Raw genomic sequence first — 19,760 nt, forward strand, 5'->3', positions numbered from 1 at the left:
ACCATGATCCTGCTTGCTTGCCTGCACTGCATGGAGGTGAGTTGTGTCTCATTTCCCTGCTGAAGAACAAAGGATGATGCCACAAAGTTCAAACCAGATGAGATGGTGACGCTGCAGAATGTTGAGGTAACCATGCTGGTTCAGTGTTGCCTTGAATTAAAAAAAAACACACACAACCGACAGTGTCTTTGGCCAAACCCCATTACAGGTTCCCAATAGGAACCACTTGCAACATCCCTGTGTCTCACAAAGACAAGGCAACAAGAGCCAAAACTGCTACATTTGGTCTCATCACACCAAAATCCATAGTTCTATCGTCCATTTTTGTGTGCCTTTGTCTCAGCAGTTCTCTTCTGATTATTGGTCTCTCTCAGTAGTGGTTACTCTGCAGCAATTTCACCATGACGGCCTGATTCATGCCTTCTCCTTTGAACAGTTGATGTTCAGATTTGTCTGCTACTTGAACTCTGGGAAGCACTGAAGTGGGCTCTAATCTGAAGTGATGTTAATTGTTGATTTGTGAGGCTCTAATAAACCTGTCCTCTGCAGCAGTGCAAACTCACAGCTTCTCTTTCCCGGGGCGGTCCTCGTGAGAGCTGGTTTCATCATAGCATTTGAAAGTTCTTGAAATTTTCCAGACCGACTGACCTTCATGTCTTAAAGTATTAGCAGACTTTTGCTTTGTTTTACTTAGTTAAGCAGTTCTTGCCATAAATGGATTACAACAGAAGCTGAATAGTGCTATTTTCTGCATACCAACACTGCATTGGAACGACACAATTGATGCATTAAGAAGCAAGAAATTACACCTTTGGCACGCCTGAGCTGTTAATTGAAAACCATTTCAGGTGACTACATCATAAAACTGGCTAAGAAATTGACAACAGTTGGTCGAGCTGTCACAAATATGAAATTTGGTTTCATTTAATGCTTTTTTGGTTAACTACATAAGTTCATACACGCTGCTTGATTGCAGATTATACAGAGCAGAAAATAGCAAAAACTCTTCAATAAGTACCACTGTATTTTCCATTTAATAAACACATACAGAACTTTGCACAACTGTTGCACTCAACAGTTAAACTATATCACATTTTTTCATATATTCTACACTTTTTATATATAATTTCACACACGCTGCTTGCTATATTCAAGTTTGTCATAAAAAGTAGAAAAAAACAAAAACTATTGAATAAGTTACACTGTATATTACATTTCACATCCACTTTAACAGGTGCATAATTTTGCACCATAACGATTGCCTTCAACTGTTAAAGTATATCACATATTTATATTTTTTGCACTGGCTTCTTTGCAGTGAAACCAATTGCTTTCCCTTATTCTAAATTAAAAATATCTTACTTCAATTGTAAATATTCTACAAATGCTACACTGTATTTAACTCCACTGTTGCCAGTACAGCAATTTTACATTTTAATTTCAGTGAGATGGGGGCAAATAATTGAAAAAAACAAGAAGAGAAAGGGGGTAAATACATTAGAATAGGAGCTTTGCAATCTTGTCCGTGCAACATTCCAGAAATTGTATTGAATTGGGGAAGATAAAGACAGAAGTCAAAGAATGTGAGGGTGCAAGAACTGATAAAAGGAGGACGTTGTTGTGGGAGTCTCAGAAGATTTCAGCAGATTTCTCCCTTTTTCATGCCAATAAAGCACAGCCTATTTGAATTTAGTGGGAAGGAGAGAGAGGCAGAGAGAAGGAGGGAGGGAGAGAGAGAGATTTTCTGGCTTTCATCAGTCACATCTCGCTGTGGGAGGGGGGTTGAAGCGGCTGCCTCGGAGCTCTCCGGTAACAGAGACAGTAGACGGCACTGACTCACACCGACGATCCGCACACAGCACATCCCAGACTCCACCTGACCTGCAGCCCAACAGCAGGACGACGATGAAGACATAAAGGAAGTTTCCTCTCAATTTTTTCTTTCCGTGGCTTTCTTTTTCAATCCGCTCCTGACGGCAGATCCTCCACTTCAGATCCAACTAAGTCAGAATGCATCTTACAGACTGATAAACACCAGATGGCGGTGAGTTGAGTGTGTTGGGACGGGACAAGGCGTTTTTTTTGCTTACATAAAAACTGGGGACAACTTGGTTTGGTGGCGGACCTTCTGGCTGTTTTTGTCCGTGTTTTATTTTATTTTTGGCCAAATATCATCCTACCACCACCTCCAGCTCGTCCTCCTCCTCCTCTTCATCCTCCTCCAGCCGTCTTGACTTGATAAAGCAGCCACCGAGGAGACAACCTACAGTCTGCCTGCCCGCCGGCGCTCAAAGGGAATCAAAACAAAAAAAATCTCGCAGCACCGGACTGGACCCTGACAAGGATGCTACTCCATAACAGAGACTACTAGACGGTCCACAACAGCCGCTGCCAACATGTTCAGGCGAGGTAAGAGATGGAGGAAGTCACTTGTTTTCACTGCTGCTGATGTCTTCTTACTGTTCACGTCTGTACATATGTGACTTCTTGGAGTAAATTTCTGGAAATTGAGTCGAGCCTCTCGGTGCCGCTTTAACAACTCAACCAGCCGCTTCTTTAAAAAAAAATCTATTCGCTCTGGCGGTCAGGAGTGAGGAAGGGAAATTAAATATTTATCCTCTTCATGTAAAAATTATTCTTAAAATAGCGAACCGCTGCCGCACTGCAGTTTGTAGGACTTGGGCTGCACGAGGAAGTGGAGGATTGCTGTTGATGTTGACGCCGCGCGCGAAGCAGGTAATAAAAAACGAACGAGCGAGTGAGGTTGTTTCGACAGAGTTCTTAATTTACATTTAAAAGAATCAAACTTTCACGCGCATGCCGGGGCACGATGCGTGTGAGCGCGCAAGTGTGGCTTTTGGTGCGCGCCCATGTGCGTGTGACAGTGAGGGTCGCTCAGCCTCCCCGCGGCTCCGTATTTTGACTTCTGTCTGCGGGGAGGGAGACGGTGGCTCTGTCAGCCGGGTCCGCTAGGGAGAATGAAACCCGGCGGACGTGTGGCCCAGAGGAGCCGCAGCAGAGCCTCCCACCGCCCGCTGTTTACTCTGACACCGACGCGCTGCTGTTCTGTGGTGAGAAGAAAGGTATTAAGTTTTACCACAGTGACCTTGCCGGTGCCATGTGTTGACAGAAAAAAGCTCCACCACCTATTTCATGTGTTTCTGTCAACAAATCCCCCCTTTTTTCTGTTAAAAAAGCAATTCACATTCACATGTCAAACAAAACACCACTTATTCTGTCATAATTGATGCAAATGTGACAGCAAGCACATTTTCACATTTGAAAGACAAAGGCAAGTATTTGTGCTGTGGAATGGTGACTCATCTGCAAAAATCGTTTCTACCCCCCTTTCTCGCTCTATGTAAAAAAAAAAAAAACATACAGTGGGGCTCTCAATGAAAAGCAGCTTGTCAAAAAACTGCTTTGTGATCACTGTGGTGCACGGCTGACTGGACCCTGAGACCATAATAGAAAAAGCATCCTTTAATAGAGACACTGGGAGTCTGTCATTTGTCATTTCAAAGCAGCAGAGCCCAACGCAGAGGAGGGAAGCAGCACGCATACATTTCCGCACATCATAATCTATTAGCTCACTCAGTTGGCCCAAGTCGGGGCACAAGCTGGGCGATCTCCTCATTAAGGGTGGGACCTAATGGGCTTGACACAGGGCTGATTAGTGCTGTCATTGTGTGCGTATGATGGACCAGAAAAAAAAGGGAGATGGGGGGAGCTTGCTGGCTTGAGGGAGACAAGCTTTAATTTTAATCTTCCTGTAATTTCAGATGGATCGCACCCACCCACCCTCCCTTCCACCCGCACACATACACACACAGCAACCCAAAAAAGAGAACACAGCGGTGATGGCTGATGCTTTGTATCTCCTCCTACAAATATGTGGCTTTCAGTCACAATAATAAAATCCAGAGTAATTGTGCAGTCTGCCTGAGATACAGTTATCTATGTCTGTCACCTTTACCCACAGCATCTCTCTGCGGTGGGATAAAACAAGTAGAGAGCGAGGAGAAGGAGGATAAGTGTTTTTGTGTAATGAAAACTCCCTCTCTCTTTCTCTCCTCTCTTTCTGTCTGCTTTTTTCCCCTCTATCTCTCTGCTTGGCCAACTCCTGCTGCCAGCCTCGGTCTGAGAGAAGAGAGGCCTGGCAGGCTGATTGGCTACTAGCTGGCCGGTTTGGGTAGCTGCCGAAGCTTTGTTTCCCAGCTTGTTTGAAGCTGGATTTGTTTCCCTTACTTGACTTTGCCCCTGTCTCCCAACTTTTCAGTTGTCGCTCTATTTATCTGCAGTTTTTCACAGTAACTTGCACTCTTGACACTGTGCGAACAAAATATGGCAATCCTTAAAATTAACTATGAAAAGAGGAGCTTTTATGCTAAGAAAGACACACACAAAAGGCTTTATTACGCTTTGTCACAGTTGGTGAAAGAGCACATCCGTTTTTATTTCAGCTACAGTTCAGCTACACACAGTTTATATTATTATCCCCCGCCTCCACGAAGTGGAAAAGGGGGATATAGGTTTGGCCTCCGTCCGTCCGTCCGTCCGTGCTTCCGTGCGTCCGTCCGTCCGTCCGTCCGTCCGTCCGACATGAAGGGGACAGCTTTTCTCAGAAACTATTACAGCTAGGATTACGAAATTTAGTGTGTAGCTTCACACCATGGACACCTTGATCAAGTTCGAAAATGAGACCTGTGTGATAATATTTGACAGAGTTATGGCCCTTGATCACTATTTTGGATGTAGACTCATAGACATCACATGTGGCAGGGGATATTGATGACCATGTTGTCTTGTTGATGATGTGGTGATTATTTTCTTGAAATGGCTCAAACCACAAGAGCAAGAAAAGCATCAAAATCATAACTTTAACGAAGAAAAACACTGAAATTTTTAGTCACTTACCAAAATAACTGCAGATAAAATTACTGTCAATTGATTTATCACTGCCACGTTACCATTTAGACATATTAATGTATTTATATTCATGATTAATTTCCACTTTTCTAGTGTCTTACTAAATTGGCAGTGTTCTTAACCAGTGCAGCCCACACTCATTTTCATACTCGCTTGGCAAAAGCTACGCGACATTAAAGCATCTTTCCTTTTCGAAAATTGCAGATCTGATTAAGCTGTTTGCCGTTAAACACAGTTACACTTATAAATCACAGGTAAGCTCATGATTTCATCCTGAAAACGGCATCAGTTTAGTGCAAGCAAACACTAACTAGCACAACTGAGCAGATGTCAGAATGTGTGGATACGGTTTAAATTCCTCACCGCGGTGGATCAGACAAACAAATCAATTCTGTGGATCGATACAAAGAAACTGTTTTGAAAGCACTTCGATAGATGAGGTTTTCGTATAATAAATAGAAGGTGGCATCGTCATACTTGGCTGCACCAAGATTTAAAGTCTGCCAGCGTTCAAGATTCAAAGCCAAAACATGTTCAAAATATGCAAGGAAAACTGGTATTTGCTGGAAATCTAACTGGAGTTAATATTAAACAGTGATTTGCGATTTGGAAATCATTGTTGGTTGGGTCCATGCTAGGTTAAAGCACTGACAATATAATCTTTGCTTTGGTCCACACAGTGCTGTAATGTCAAGTATTTTGAAAAATAGTTGTTAGCGTTTGTCAAAAAAATACTGTAATATCATTTCCCACTACACACAGACAGAAAAATTTGCCAGAACAGACATACACCCCCATTTTAAGCATCTATTTGTTTACATTTCTTGTAGAGTTAAATCATTACAAGTTTTCAGGATTGGTGATTAGAAATTATTGCATGGAATGTTCACATGAATGTACAGATCAAACCAAAAAATAATCATACTCAAGCAATTTTGGGTGAGCATCTTCCGTTTTTCCTTGTAAGCTGATTTATGGTCATCTATGGTCTGAAACATCAGGTACAATGGTATGCCTGGAAGGTGCAAGTCCCACTGAAACTTCATCTGTGTTTGTCATGTCTGTGGGTTAAATGTGAATGATAACAGCTCAGGAGTACAGATCTTCATGCTCTCATCTCTTCCACCTCATGCAGTATCTTTGCCTCATGTTCATTCCTCAACCTCTGATTTACATAACGCATAAAAACTACTCGATAATTGTATGCAGCATCAATGGATTTGATGAAGAGGTGCAGTCCATATGGAAGACAGCACGATTTTACAGTTTGTACTTGAGTTGTGAACTTCAGCTTGTAAAGATACGGCACTCTTCTTCTCTTATCATCACTCCTTAATATGATTTCATCCTCTCACTTTCGTTCGTGAGCCTGCCACTGAATATACCATCCACAAAAATTTGCAATATCTGAAGTGGTGAAATGTTCTGTGATATTACCTTCAGCCATGATAAGCTATAACGAGCTTCAGCTCTGTACTGAAATTTACTGATCAATATCAATATATGATGGTAAAATTGCAAGTCACTGTTCATTCAGGCAATAGCCTGAGCCTCGCTCGAGGGCCAATGGCTTTCTCTGGGCCCACATGTGAATCAAGTCTCGCCTGATTATGAAACTTTCCAGCAGTATTATGGAGTTCCTGTCAGCTCAAGCATAAACAAATGAGAAGTCTGCCCTAATTAAAGAGCCAAATTTTAAGTGCACACTGTATGTTCATGTGGAAATGTTGACCATCAGTCATGCTGATGGGGCTGAAATAATTAGTCATATCCAAACCTGCTTTTTCATAGGATGAATTTCATTCCACCCGTGTTTTAAAATCACACAGCCTGAAACATAGTATCATACAGTGCATCTGATGGCAGTGTGACAAAAGACTAATGTCACATCCTTACTTTCTCTCTCTGAGCTGACAGTTGCGTTGGCACGCATACATTTTGCCTGCAGGCCGCTGTCAAGTCTACAGTCAAACAATTAGAGGCTGCTATTGCTCTTTTGCGTTGCTCTGTGTGTGTGTATGTGTGTTTACTGGCATCTATGATCGCCTTGGTGGATGATAATAACATATGGATTTGTGACAAAATGTTTATGCGGGTCGTGAAGCACCAAATGGTGGAGTAATTGAGTGCTGAGATTGATCCAAATTTGTTCTTGCAGTACCGACATCCTGAGGCAGCGGACAGATTTTACAGATTGGGACACAATATAGGGAATACGCAGTTTGTGTGGATTCTGTGGATATATTGTATTAGAGAACGATTTGATGACTGGAATGGAATTCTTATGATAATCAATTACATCTCTAATGCAAGTCACAGTGGAGAACAGGATGAAACGCATCCCCACACACACAGCCAGCGTTCATGTGATGGCTGTGCATATCAATGACCTTTGCAACCGCTCCTCCTGCCCGATCTCAAGGTCACTCACAGACTCCGTCTTTCTTCTGCTGTATCCTGAGCTCAGTGTGGTCTGCTTACCGAATTCTATTTTATCATTAAGTTGCACAACAATTTTCTGGAACGTGTGCTGCATTCACAGTCGATACACCGTGTATAAATACGATAAAATAATTACAGGGCCCGATGTTTTACAGCTCTGAGCTTCTAAACTGGTGAACTCTCAGAAACACAATGCAAGAAAACACTTAATGAGCAGAAATTGTTTTGATGCTAAATAAACAAACACCGAGTGCAACAAATTATGCTGTACAGAGCATGAAATGGCATTTCACAATGGCCCTGTGGTGTTTTATTCTAACTTTCTTGCCAAGTGAAGCTTAATCACACTTTCATTTTTACATACATACATACTTATTTGCACTTTCCAGCCATAACAAAGGAGTCCTTACTCTGCTCTACTTATTGCATTGTTTAAACCATTAAAAAAAGTGTTCAGAACCATAAGGCTAGCAAATTGAACAAAGCAGGGATGGTTTATTCTTCTGTTGCCGCTAATCAGACCTACTTGTTTAATTGCCACTGCAGTGAAGTGGCTGCTGATTTGTTGGTAAATATGGTGCACTAATTTTCTTATGAATCTCTACGGGTTACCTTGAGAGCCGGGTGCACACGCAGCAGGAAGGTCCTGTGTGAATAAAGTGCCCAATCAAATGAGGCATTAGTCCCTATCAGGAGTCCTGTGAAGGCCTCTGATTGCAGTTTCACTTAGCAACAGCTGGGGCTAGTTGTGCATTAGTGCATGTACTGCATGTGTGTGCGTGAGAGAGAGAAGGGAAGAGAATAAGGCAGAGAGTGAGATGCAAGGGTGTGTCTGCATGTGTGAGAATCTTTTTGGATGAGAGACATAGCAACAACATGGTGCTCATGAGGATTTTGGGATTTTGTGTGTGTGTGTGTGTGTTTGAGCCTCAGGAATCATTAGTGTAAATGTCAGAGCAAGAACACCACAGAGGAGTTATACTGTATACCAAGCAGATGCTGATGCAGACATGCAGGAAAACAGCAAAGGCGGAGAGAAAGTGTAAGGCAGAGACAGGGAAAAGGACACAGGGAGAAAATTAGTGATTATTTAGTAGCAGATTCACCCAGAGGATAAAAGAATACACGTATAGCGCAAGAGCCAGTGGCAGGTGAAGCTAGTGGAGCTGACGGGAGCTGATTGTGTGGGTGTGTGAGCTTCAATCTCTCCCTCTATGGCCCGGGAACTTTGGTATTTTCTTGTATCCAGAGGGGAGAGACAGTTGGATGAACCTGCCGCTTGCAGCAGCAGTAAGCATCCTCGTGTGCCGACTGAAGTGAACGAGCCATAAACATTTCAGAGACATTTTCCTTCTGTGACTGACATGAGAAAATGAATACAAATCTCATGTCTGTGCACAAAGCACATACACAGAGTAGCTTGGCTCAACAATAAAGCTGGAAGTGCAGATGGAAACATGGTCTGGCTTGTTCAGAAGTTGAAAAACATGTCTACCATCTAGTTTACAGCTAAAATGAGTAATCGATTAGCTGTCAGCTATAGCATTAATTGCCAGCTATTTTAGTAATTGATGTTTTTTTTGTAATTTTATTCTGATTGTAGCTTTTTAAATGTACATCTTTCTGATTTCTTTCCTCCTGTCTGACAGTAAACTGGATATGTTTGGGTTGTGGACAAAACAAAACATTTGAGGATGTCATCTTTCATTTTAGGAAGCACAGATCAACATTTTTCACCAAAACAAGAAAATAGTCCTAATCTTGTTTGACCCACACATATACAGCAATCTAAAAATAGCAATTTGTGACTGTATGAGGAGTTACATGTTTGAGATTTCTTAGCAAAATGCAGCTCATCCCATCTGGCTTTGAAGCGAGTGTTAGTCTAACAGGCACAGTGATACCAAGTGTCCTAACCTCACTGTGACGACGAGGTCAACAAACAGATCCAAGATGTAAACTACTGCTTCAAAGTTGATGTTTTTCATATTTCTCATCATGAGTTTGTCAAATCGGATGAGACAAGACAGGTAGTGAGCTTCAGCAGGGCTGTGTTGGTATTCATATTACACTGACAGACAGAAAAGGGACAGCAAGAAGTGTATTTCCAAAAATACTGAACTGTTCCTTTAAGCTGACACCATAAACTTTCACATAGTTGTCACCTGACTGACTTAAGTTCCACATTTGTACATTGCTGCTGATGCATTAGACAAGAAGGAGCAGCTGCATTATCAGTGAGGGCACACCACATAGCCTGCTTCTGAACACACTGTCAAAAAAACCCTAATCCTTTGTGTCTAACTCCCATGCAGGATATATCGCCTCTATCCCCCTCTCCTCTCAAATCTCCTCTCCTCCCATGTCTTCTCCTCTGTAGCTGGTTCGCTCTGTACCTGTTGAATAATTGATAGCTGTTTTGGTTTCCGATAAGGCGTTTGGGGTCCACAGCTCTCAGCAGTATGGGTTTGCTGCTTTCCTCACGGCACATCACACAGCTCAGGCCATCTTTTCACTCCCCCCTCTCTTCCCCTTCTTCACTGTGCCTCCGTCCTTTTCTTTTTTATCTCGTCCTCTCCCATTCCACATGTCAATTATTCTGATACGCGCTACTCACGTTCTCTCTGCAACATCCATGTTGTGCTGTGTGTGCTGCCAGCGGCTCCAATTCCACGTTTTATTCTTGATAAGCCCCTGATATTTATCTCCCCCTGATTACAAAGACCCATGTAAACATAAATAAATGGAGAATGCTGGATATTACCATGGAAACAGAACTTGTAGATACAAAAAAAAGTAAATAGGATAAACCATTTAACATGCCCGCATAAATAGGCTCATACTGCAGCAGCCTCACTATCGCGAGCTGCACCCTGGTGTTTACAGCGGGTAGACAGAATAACAGACACGCTACTTGTAAAAGTCTCAACTTTAAAGTGGCTGATTCTTCACTGTAAACAGTCCAATGAACGTCTGTATTTTCAGCGGTAAGTCTTCATCTTTACTGTCAGTCATATCCTAGAGAGCTTCGGCCTGACACTGTAATTAGTAGTGTACTGAGACTGTCCTCACGAAAACAAAAAGCTGTATTAGATGTTTATTCATGCGCCTTAGGCCAGTGATAGTCAACCTGCTCTGCCTGGGGGCCACTTTTGTAAATAATAGGAAGCCAGGGGCCAGTTACTAAATAAACAACAATATTTTTCAGATTAAATGAGTGAACATTAAGATGCCCAGTACGCCTCTGTCTTTAAAAATATTTCTTTTAAAATTAACTTAGGAACAGACAAGGGAAATTATTGAACATTTATGATTCACACCAACAAAAGAAAATTCCCTGTGTCAAAGGATTGATTTTCATTGTGAGCTGGATATTGATCGGTGGCCCAGTTAGCACCTATCATGGCCTGCGGCCCATAAGATAAGTAACTCTGCCTCAGGTCATGTTCCCCATTCATTTCAATGGGACCTCTGCTGATGCAGTAGGGATACCAATGCAGAGGGCTCGACAAGAACTTAGTTTAACTTTTTGCGAGAATACTATGTAAGCCAGCAAGGTGCACTGAAAGGTACAGAACACAGGCAGAAGCAGCATGATGTTGTTACAGGGGAAAGAGGAGGTCAAGGTGGATGGATGGGTCAACAAAGTGTGTAACTTTGACACTGGAGACTGCTGACTGTTTCCAGTTCCAGTCAAGCTTTGCGATTCTTCTTTAAACCATCACAACAGCTGTTCTGAAACATTTATGGAGAAGTTAATGTCATAAAAAGGTCATCAAAATTATCTTTGTGATCTGCTGTGTTGTCAGATGAGAAAATACTCATATGGAACGTTGTGGAAGAATATGGCAAAGTACGTATTTTGTTGTGATTTTTGACTGTTTTCAGTGATGTATCAAATCATCTAGCAGTTTCAATTTTTGACAGAAACACCAGTTTGGGCTTCAGATAATGTCGCCACCATGAAGCCCTGTTGTTCTCATTTTGCATTTAAAATGCACTAATCAAAATTCTAAAACCTGATCCCTTTTTTATGGTTAAAAAATGCTGCATGCTGGAATTTAGCCTCATACGATCCATTCATGCTGAAGCGGTGTTTGTGCTTCAGTTACTTTGTAGTTAAAAGTAGTTTTTCATTTATTATTTAAGTTGTTTTGTCTACCCCCCTGCAACAAAGCTTAGAGTACTTGAGTATCCCAAAACATATTAATGCATTAATATGCATGTATGGCAAAAGCCTTGCAACCTTTCTTCTGTGTTTATTCCCTTGGTTTCTGAAGCGTTTTGCTCTGTTTCTGTCTCTCTAATCTTTTCTATACGTCTGTGCAGTAAAGTGTTAAGTGTCTGTATTGGCTGCTACCCAGCGTGTGGGGAATTGAAGGAGATGGGTTAAAGAGGGAGAAGAGTTCATCAAACCCAGGACAACAAGTCAATTCCTGCTGATTTACCACATCAATCCCCATCTGTCCAACACACAAACATGTGTGTGTCTGCACATACACAACTACTCAAACAGACACATGCAGACACACACTGACTTACTGACAAGCTCTTTTTTACATTTCTGCCTCTCTCTCTGTACTGCGGTATAGACAGACAGGAGCGGTAGCAGTAGCAGGTCTTACATAACCACATCACTGCATTAACGAGCCCATCTGCCTCTGACTGGTGCTTACACTTACAGTTAGAGCGCCGGTTAAATGATGCACCCTTAATACATGTGAACAAACACCACTAGGACCACCTCAGCTGTCCTGTTAAGCAGACGGAGAAGATGAAAACAGACTAAAGCTGTCTGATTTCCTTATTGTTTTCCTGTATGGAACATTGAAACGGTAAGACTTTCTAAAGCGTTCCAGTGAATGAAACATCAGCACACCTGCTCAGAGTTTTATTGCAAATTGAAACCTACAGTCGACTGGGGCTGTACAATTAAATGAATATTAATCTTGATCACGATTTTGGCTTCCTGCAATTAAATTAACATGATTGACTGCGATATTGACATTTAAAGTGCGTGCTGAGCTCATGAAAAACTCTGCTGCATATCAACTCAACTGCTCCCTAAACTGACAGGCTGCCACAAGGGAGCGAATGAGATGTTTTAGCTTCACTTTTGAGGAGCCGTCATGCCGCTGCACACGCACCCCCTGCAGCCTCAGTTCGTGAAACAATTTCCAAAAATACTAATATACAACAGAGAGCAGATGGGCGAAATGAAAGTCAAATGTCTGGAGCAGAAGGTGAAGAGCTACTTTTGAGAAGGATTATTATTTGGAAGTATTTTGGATTTAGAGCAAGTGATGTTCAGCATGAAGAACAAATTTGCAAAGATCGCATGAGAGTACCACGAAGCAGTACAACCAGCTTGTTCTACCACCTGAAAAAACACCACAAACTGCAGTATACTGAATGCATGCCAGGACATTACTATACTGTACAGCAGGGGTGTCAAACATGTGGCCTGCGGGCCAAAACTGGCCCTCCAGAGGGTCCAATCCTCAAAGTGTAAAAATTACAGAGAAGACATTCACTGCAGATTGTAAATTTGTAAAACTATAGGTTGAAAATAATTTCTAGACCATGACAAGTTGTTTTGATCATGAAGTAAAATACTAAATTGTTCATTGTTATTTTGTTGTTTTGTGTCTCGTTTTGTAATATTTTGCCTTGTTTTTGTTGTTTTTTTGTCTGACTTTTGTTGTTTGTCTCGTGTTTTTGTCATTTTGTTTCTTTTTGTCGTTCTGTGTTTCCTTTTTGTCTCGCTTGTGTTTCTTGTCTTATATTTTGTCATTCTGTGTTTTACTTTATTCGTTGTTTTGTGTGTCGTTTGTCTACTTTTTTGTCATTTTGTTTCTCTTTTGGCATTTTGTCTCGATTTTGCCGTTTTTCCATTTTTTGTCGCCTTGTAACTTTTTTGTCTAATTTTTTTTGTCTGTTTTGTTTTGTTTCGTGTAATTTGTCTCATTTTTTGTTACATTGCATCTCATTTTGTAATATTTTGTCTTGTTTCTGTTGTTTTTTTGTCTGACTTTTGTCACATTGATCTTAAAGTAAAATACTATATCACTCAGTTCCAGATACCTGTGACTAAATGTTTTGTGCCTTTATCGACATTCCGTGATCTGGAAGATGTAATGTTTAAATAATAAACTGAGGCATAATATTGCTGAAACTGAACTTATTTTTCTTAAGAAATGTCGGGTTGTTCATGATGTTTTGTTGAAAGATAATTTCTTAAATGTAATCATTTTCAGAATGTAGTTTTTTTGCTCTAAAACAAAGGAAACATTTGCTGGAGTTGAGTTGTTGACACCTCTGCTCTACAGTGTGATACTGCAGTCGCACAACATGATCGTTTAAGCAGTGCTCTGTTGCTTTTAAATTTGGGTTAAATAATTTGCTACAACTTTATGCTTTGTTTGTAGGAGAAGCATTGTGAATGAGGATTAGTCTTATTTCAATGCAATGATTTGTGCATTAACAGGACTGAAGCATGGCATGCAAGCTCTGTTTTAATGTGAAAGTTCAATGAAAATGTTTTTTCTGATTAATCTATAAATAATCTTATTTGGGCTGATCAAAATAACTGTGATGATCATATCAGTCATAACAGTGTGACCCTAGTGTTTCACTGACTGACGTGAAAATGAATCACGAGTGAATTGTGTTGCAAAAATACTGTATTTCTAATCAAAAGTGACAACTACATTTTCTTAAATCACAGAATTTACGTCAGTACCATGGTCATCTGTGCTTTTTACCGGATATGGGCAGCCTAGCAGACTCTCTCAAACACACACACACATGCAGACATTTGCCAGGACCCACCAGTGTGCTGAATGTAGTTCATCTTGATCCATTTCCACTGATGCTAAATCCAAGTTCCGATTAAATTCTTAAATTAGCCCTTTGGACAATAAATCGGTAAAAAGCCAAGTATGGTTTCACATCACTTTGCCAATGCATAAGTGCACCAGCAGACCACAAAAAAGGCAGTGACGCATGAAATGGCTGAAATTAGAAGAAGCATTTTAGTGGGAGTTTGTGTTTGACGCGTGCTTCAGAGCGACGGGGGGAAGTAAAGATGGAGTGATGTCAGAGAAAAGGAAATGAGGGACGTGTGAGAAAGTGTTGTTTGTCTGCTGCCACAGCTTGTTTGTGTCTTCCATCTGAGGCTCATTATAACACCGAGGCGTGGTGTTTGTGCATGTGCATTCGCAAGTGTGTGTCTGTGTGTCGCGCTAAGGCTTACATAACAATCAGATGCTCAGCTGGGGACACTGTACGGATGATTCCCAGGACAGCCTTTTTATTGGATTGAGAGTGGAGGTTTTTTTGGAACACAACTTAAAAAAAAAAAAAAAAGTCATCAGAGGCGAACTTTTACAGAGCCGGAAAAGTCATAAATTTGCACTCACTCTAATGTTCAAGTAAACCAGCATCATCTTATACATCGCTGCACAAAACCGCAGTCATTTTCCTGACATTACATTCATATTTTAGGCATCGTTGCTGCTCTTTTCCAGAATGGGTGAGTCAGATAGGCTTTTACAGATTTAGTTTTTAGCAGTTTTTTTTCCCTTGCATACTAAATTTTAAGTCTAAAGCATTCATTTTTTAGCTCAGTGATAATTTGCAGTAAAATACATTATATGACATACGTGCTGTGTTTGTTGATTGCTTGATCTAAATGACAGAAATATGTTGGGAACTCATCTCTCAGGGAAATAAATTCTAAACACTAAACCAGCCCCGATACTGTACGCTCCATGTTCAGCAAATTAGAAATGATTTGTACATGACTGGCTCAAGGAAGTGGCGGTAATAATCCATAGTGAATTTTCCTTTTATGCAGTGAGCTTTGATTTTATGTCAGCAATCATTCAAATGGTGGATTGTGGCTGGAAATGAAACATCTCATTTATGGCATGTTAACAATGGTACAGTACATTTGCTTTTGAATTATGGGGAGATTATTGCAGGTTGGTATTGTAAGAAATGGACCAGAATGTTCACCCAGAGCTACAGTATGTGCTGAGAGAGACAACATTAAATATAGTGAGCTTTAAATAAAAGTGTCAAGATGCTATAGACATTGTTGATAGAGCTGCTTTATGGGCGTGCTGCTGTCCTGTGTAAGTGCTGTTTATGGGAAACTTGTCCCTGCAGCATCTGTGTCTGTGGGTGTCAGCACAGTTAATGTTAAGGGTTAGGGTCTGTTAGAGGATGATTACTGCAACACAGAGACCCTGCCTGCTCGGCTCACAGCTGAGCAGAGCATTACATTGGTGAGAGGAAAAAAGGCTGAAGACATCCGTACTACACCCTCTGAACTCCATCTCCCCCTTTAACCAATACTGCATTAATCTTCTTAAGCTGTCAACATGACCTAAAACGGATGATGCACAAGTGCGCAGGAGAAGAGGGGAAAAACTCCTGCCAAGCAGACAACAGCTTGTGACTAATAGTGAGTTTAGCGCTGCTCACCAAGCTCATAACGGAGTTGTAGCACCATCGTCTTGGCACAGTTTAATTACTGCTTTGAAAAGGTGCTTGCCTCAGTGGTTTTGGTTGTTTTGCTCATGAGTCAGTCCAGTTCCTCACCTGAAATATGTGACCTCCTTGTGAACCAGAGCGGGGCCACGGAATGGTAACTTTTGAGACAATTTTTTAAATTTCCTCCCAGATGTGCAATTAACCCTCGTGTCATCCTGCAGGTCTTTAAGAACATTCAGAAAAAAAATCAGCCAAAATCCAGCAAATTTTTTTCTGAATGTTCTTAAAGAAAATATTAGAACTTTTAATGATATATATGGAATCACTTTAGATATTTTTAGGATTTTTTTGGCCGATTTGTTTTCATTTTTTAAAATATTTACAATTTTTTTATTCTTAAAAATTGTATGTCTTTCCAAATTTAAGTTTTTTTTAAAACAATAAACCTTTTAAGGAATTTTTGGAATTTTCTTCCTGAAGATTTTGCAGATTTTTTTATAAATTTGGAGATTTTTTTTTTTTTTGCTGAATTTTTTGATTTTTTCCAGACAATGGAACAACTTTTTTTGGTGCTCGTAAATGAGGACAACAGGAGGGTTAAAGAGATGGCGCCCCTCGACTGAAACGTTCACGTCGCCTCTCCCACACAACACGGAACAGACATGTGGGAGTGCAGGTCAGAGTTAATGAAAGGTGCAGAAGATGTGTGGTGTGACACTGAGAGGATGCGTGAAAGAGCCAAGGAAGGAAAAATGAGCCAGAGGATGAGGAAAGGGGGGTGAGGGGAAGCGTCGGTATGGAAGTGAAACATTAGTTCTCATGATCTTCACAGGACTGAAATGTTACACGTTGGTTTGCACCTGTTATTTAGCGATATAATGACCTGAGAGATGATCACAACACAACAGATGCCTACCTAATAATACAGCGAGTCCCAAAAAGCCTGCGTGACCCGTGTTGTTGTTATGATTACTACAGTGCTACTGCCCCAATAAGGACCTGGCAACTACACTGCAGCACAGCTGTCATGAAGATGGGCGGCCTGCCCAACTACACCAGCTGTGCCAGCCCAACCATCACTTAATCACCCTGGGAGGGAAAGAGCAAAGGATGGAGGGAAGGAGGAGGAGGGAGGGGGAGAGATTAAAAAAAAGAAAGAGCAAGTGGTGAAGGTGAGGATTGTGGCAAACAATGGAGCAAAATTTGAGAAAGGGGCAAAGAAGTGCAAAGTTAGGAGGATGGGGATGCAGATGCTTGAGCAGGAGGGCGACGTTTGATGGATTTGAAAAGCAAGGAAGGCAAAGAAGGATGTATGAGGAAAACAAAGAGGCAAAAAGAAGAGAGAAAATGTCCAGACGGATGAAGGTGGGGTGGAAGGTGAGCATTGAGAAAAGAGTGATGGCGGCGAGGGGGATCACATGAGCAGACGAAGGGTGATTTGTAAAACGAAATAGAGAGCTGAGGTGAAGGAAAATGGCCTACACTGTAGAATGATGAAAAGCGTGCAGGGCGTAGTGTGAAAGAGATAGACCGGGAAGGAGGAGAAGATGATGTCAAACATGTTTTAGGTCGATTTCTCAGCTGGCCAGATCAATACAGCTGCAATCAGTCTTGTAATAGCGAGAGCAGTATGCAACCATACCAAATGCAGTAAACTATATTTAGCAGACAGTAACTTCTGTCAGCTGCTTCGGCGCAAACACTCAGCCTTGAGGTCTGACTGCACTCAAAGACTCTGACTGAATTACAACAAACACCTCAGCAAACATTAGACTGAGGATGGATCTGTTGTGACTTTGCAATTCTGCATTTCTTGCTCTCTGTCTGCTATCTACTGACCCACCTACATTCACGGGGAAAAGTAAGAGCATTTGGTGGAAGCTGTTGTCTCTTTTGAAATATTTGGACGAACAACCATTTGACCCTCTTCAGTATGTTGCCTGTACAGATAAAGGTGAGGATAATGCACTTTTCAATCATTTATTCAGCCAAAAATTGAGCACATGTAATAGTTTTCTATTAAAAAAAAAAACCATTCAGTACTACTGCCTCAAAAGCTAGCATTACCTACTTTAGCCTAAATGTTTCCTTGGTGTTTATTCTTTTTCCATTCTCTGGCATCGGCTTACTGAAATTTTTGATCACTTTTTCATGTTAAACTCATGCATTTGCAAAATGTTTGAAGTGAGTGGTGGATCTGATTGAGAACTCAAGGACACTTTGCTCAGCTGTAGAGTAGTTACATTTCACTCAGAAGGCCGTCATGCCTTTAAGCAAGCCCCGTTTTATTGTCAGTTTTAGTATATATGGGACTACAGTTTCCAAGATGAACATCATGTTGTACTGAAGTAGACTTTAAACTAGCAATTAAGAGCATAAACCCATAACGGAAATGTTTGCTAAAGTAAAAAATCGAGTCTAAAGTAGGGCTATTTTCTCATTAACATCTATACAGTCTGATTTATTTATTATACAAGTGGAGTTGCCGCTTGCTGGCTATTAGAAAGTGCAGGTTTAAGTCATTTCCATATTGGCTTCACTTTTATACCCACAGACTACATCCATTTTTAAATTTGCACTCTGTTTTAGGTTCATCTTCAACTTTTGGGCCTCAAATGGACTCTTTATTTTTAAATAATCTTTCATTTGATGCAGAGTTCAGTGTTGAATCAATGACTGGCGGTTGTTTAGTCTTTGAGGCTCCAGTTTTCACCACCGTGCTTCCCAGATGGGTTTAGATTTGTCACCTCAGAAAAAGATCTTTCGCATTCACCAAACATGTCTTTTACTGTATCACTGATTAGTCTGCACAGAGCAAATTATGCCAAAAGCCCTGATTTTTGCCACTATGTTAACTATGTCATAATGCTCTATTTGGACTGGAGGTTTTTTTTTCCTTGCATGCCTCCTGTGCAGGTCAAATTTGTGCTGTTTCTGTCTGATTGTAGGTCAAGAACTTTGACACCAGCCAATGTAAGAATTTTATGCAAATTCTGTGATAAACGTTTGTGCTCTTTTTGCATCAAACAGCCTGATCTTTGGCTGATCTCTGTCGAGTGGGCGGTCCAGGTAAAATCGACTCGTGGATGAGTTTCCTTACAGTGGAATGAGTGCTTTCAAATAAATTCAAGACCTCTCTGTACTCATAGGCATCCACAACATATTGTTACATCTTGATATGATGATACCACACACTTGAATATCAAAAAAACAAACACCAAACAGTAGATTTCAGAGGCTTAAATAAGACTTTCACCTGTAACTCCTCAAGGAACTTCTAATTATTGGCACTTAATCGCAGTTACTGTTTTTTTTTTTTAAAGAAACTGTGAAAGTGACTACAACATGTCAGTTTCATGTTCAAGTATATCACCTTTGGTAATAGCCACTGTCTGAAGTAGGATCAACTGTTTACTCATCCAGAGAAATCCAAAAGAAGCCTTCAGTTCTAATGGGATGTACTTTGCTTTTACATGAATGTATCTAGCTATCTATCATATTCCTCTAATGCCTTGCACTCCCTCTTCCCACTATCTCTGAATGCGTGTGACTAACACCATGTCAGGAAACGACTCTCAGAGCAAATCATCCATCCCCAGGGCAGATTTGTGCTGCATTGCTCAAGATTCAGGGCAATGGAGATGAGTATATTTGTCTATATTGTAAAGACAGGTTATGCTTTATCTTCATACTGACTGACGATGAATCTATGCTGAAGGGAGGATCCCTGATGGGTGAATATTAATCTTGGCTAAACACATTTTATTGCCAAGATAAACATGTCCCGTCAGTTACAATGGGTCGTTCACTTAACCTAATCAGTCAGCGGCCATTGATTTGAGCACATGTTGTCCTGGAAAATTTTGTTTGTATTGAATCCAATCAGCGAC

At 40.9% G+C, this 19,760-nt stretch overlaps 1 protein-coding gene across 1 annotated transcript in view; it reads left to right on the top strand.

Annotated features, from left to right (window-relative positions):
* The first annotated feature begins 1,737 nt into the window (after window positions 1–1,737).
* LOC110953177 (reticulon-4 receptor-like 1) overlaps window positions 1,738–19,760 on the top strand; it is a 107,359-nt gene continuing 89,336 nt past the window's right edge. Inside the window, exon 1 of the mRNA XM_022197045.2 lies at window positions 1,738–2,409. Coding sequence (XP_022052737.1) covers window positions 2,397–2,409 — 13 coding nt within the window. The 5' untranslated portion in view covers window positions 1,738–2,396. The remainder of the gene's footprint in view (window positions 2,410–19,760) is intronic.

The sequence above is a fragment of the Acanthochromis polyacanthus genome, chromosome 17 (assembly GCF_021347895.1).
Source record: "Acanthochromis polyacanthus isolate Apoly-LR-REF ecotype Palm Island chromosome 17, KAUST_Apoly_ChrSc, whole genome shotgun sequence".
Taxonomy (NCBI): Eukaryota; Metazoa; Chordata; class Actinopteri; family Pomacentridae; genus Acanthochromis; species Acanthochromis polyacanthus.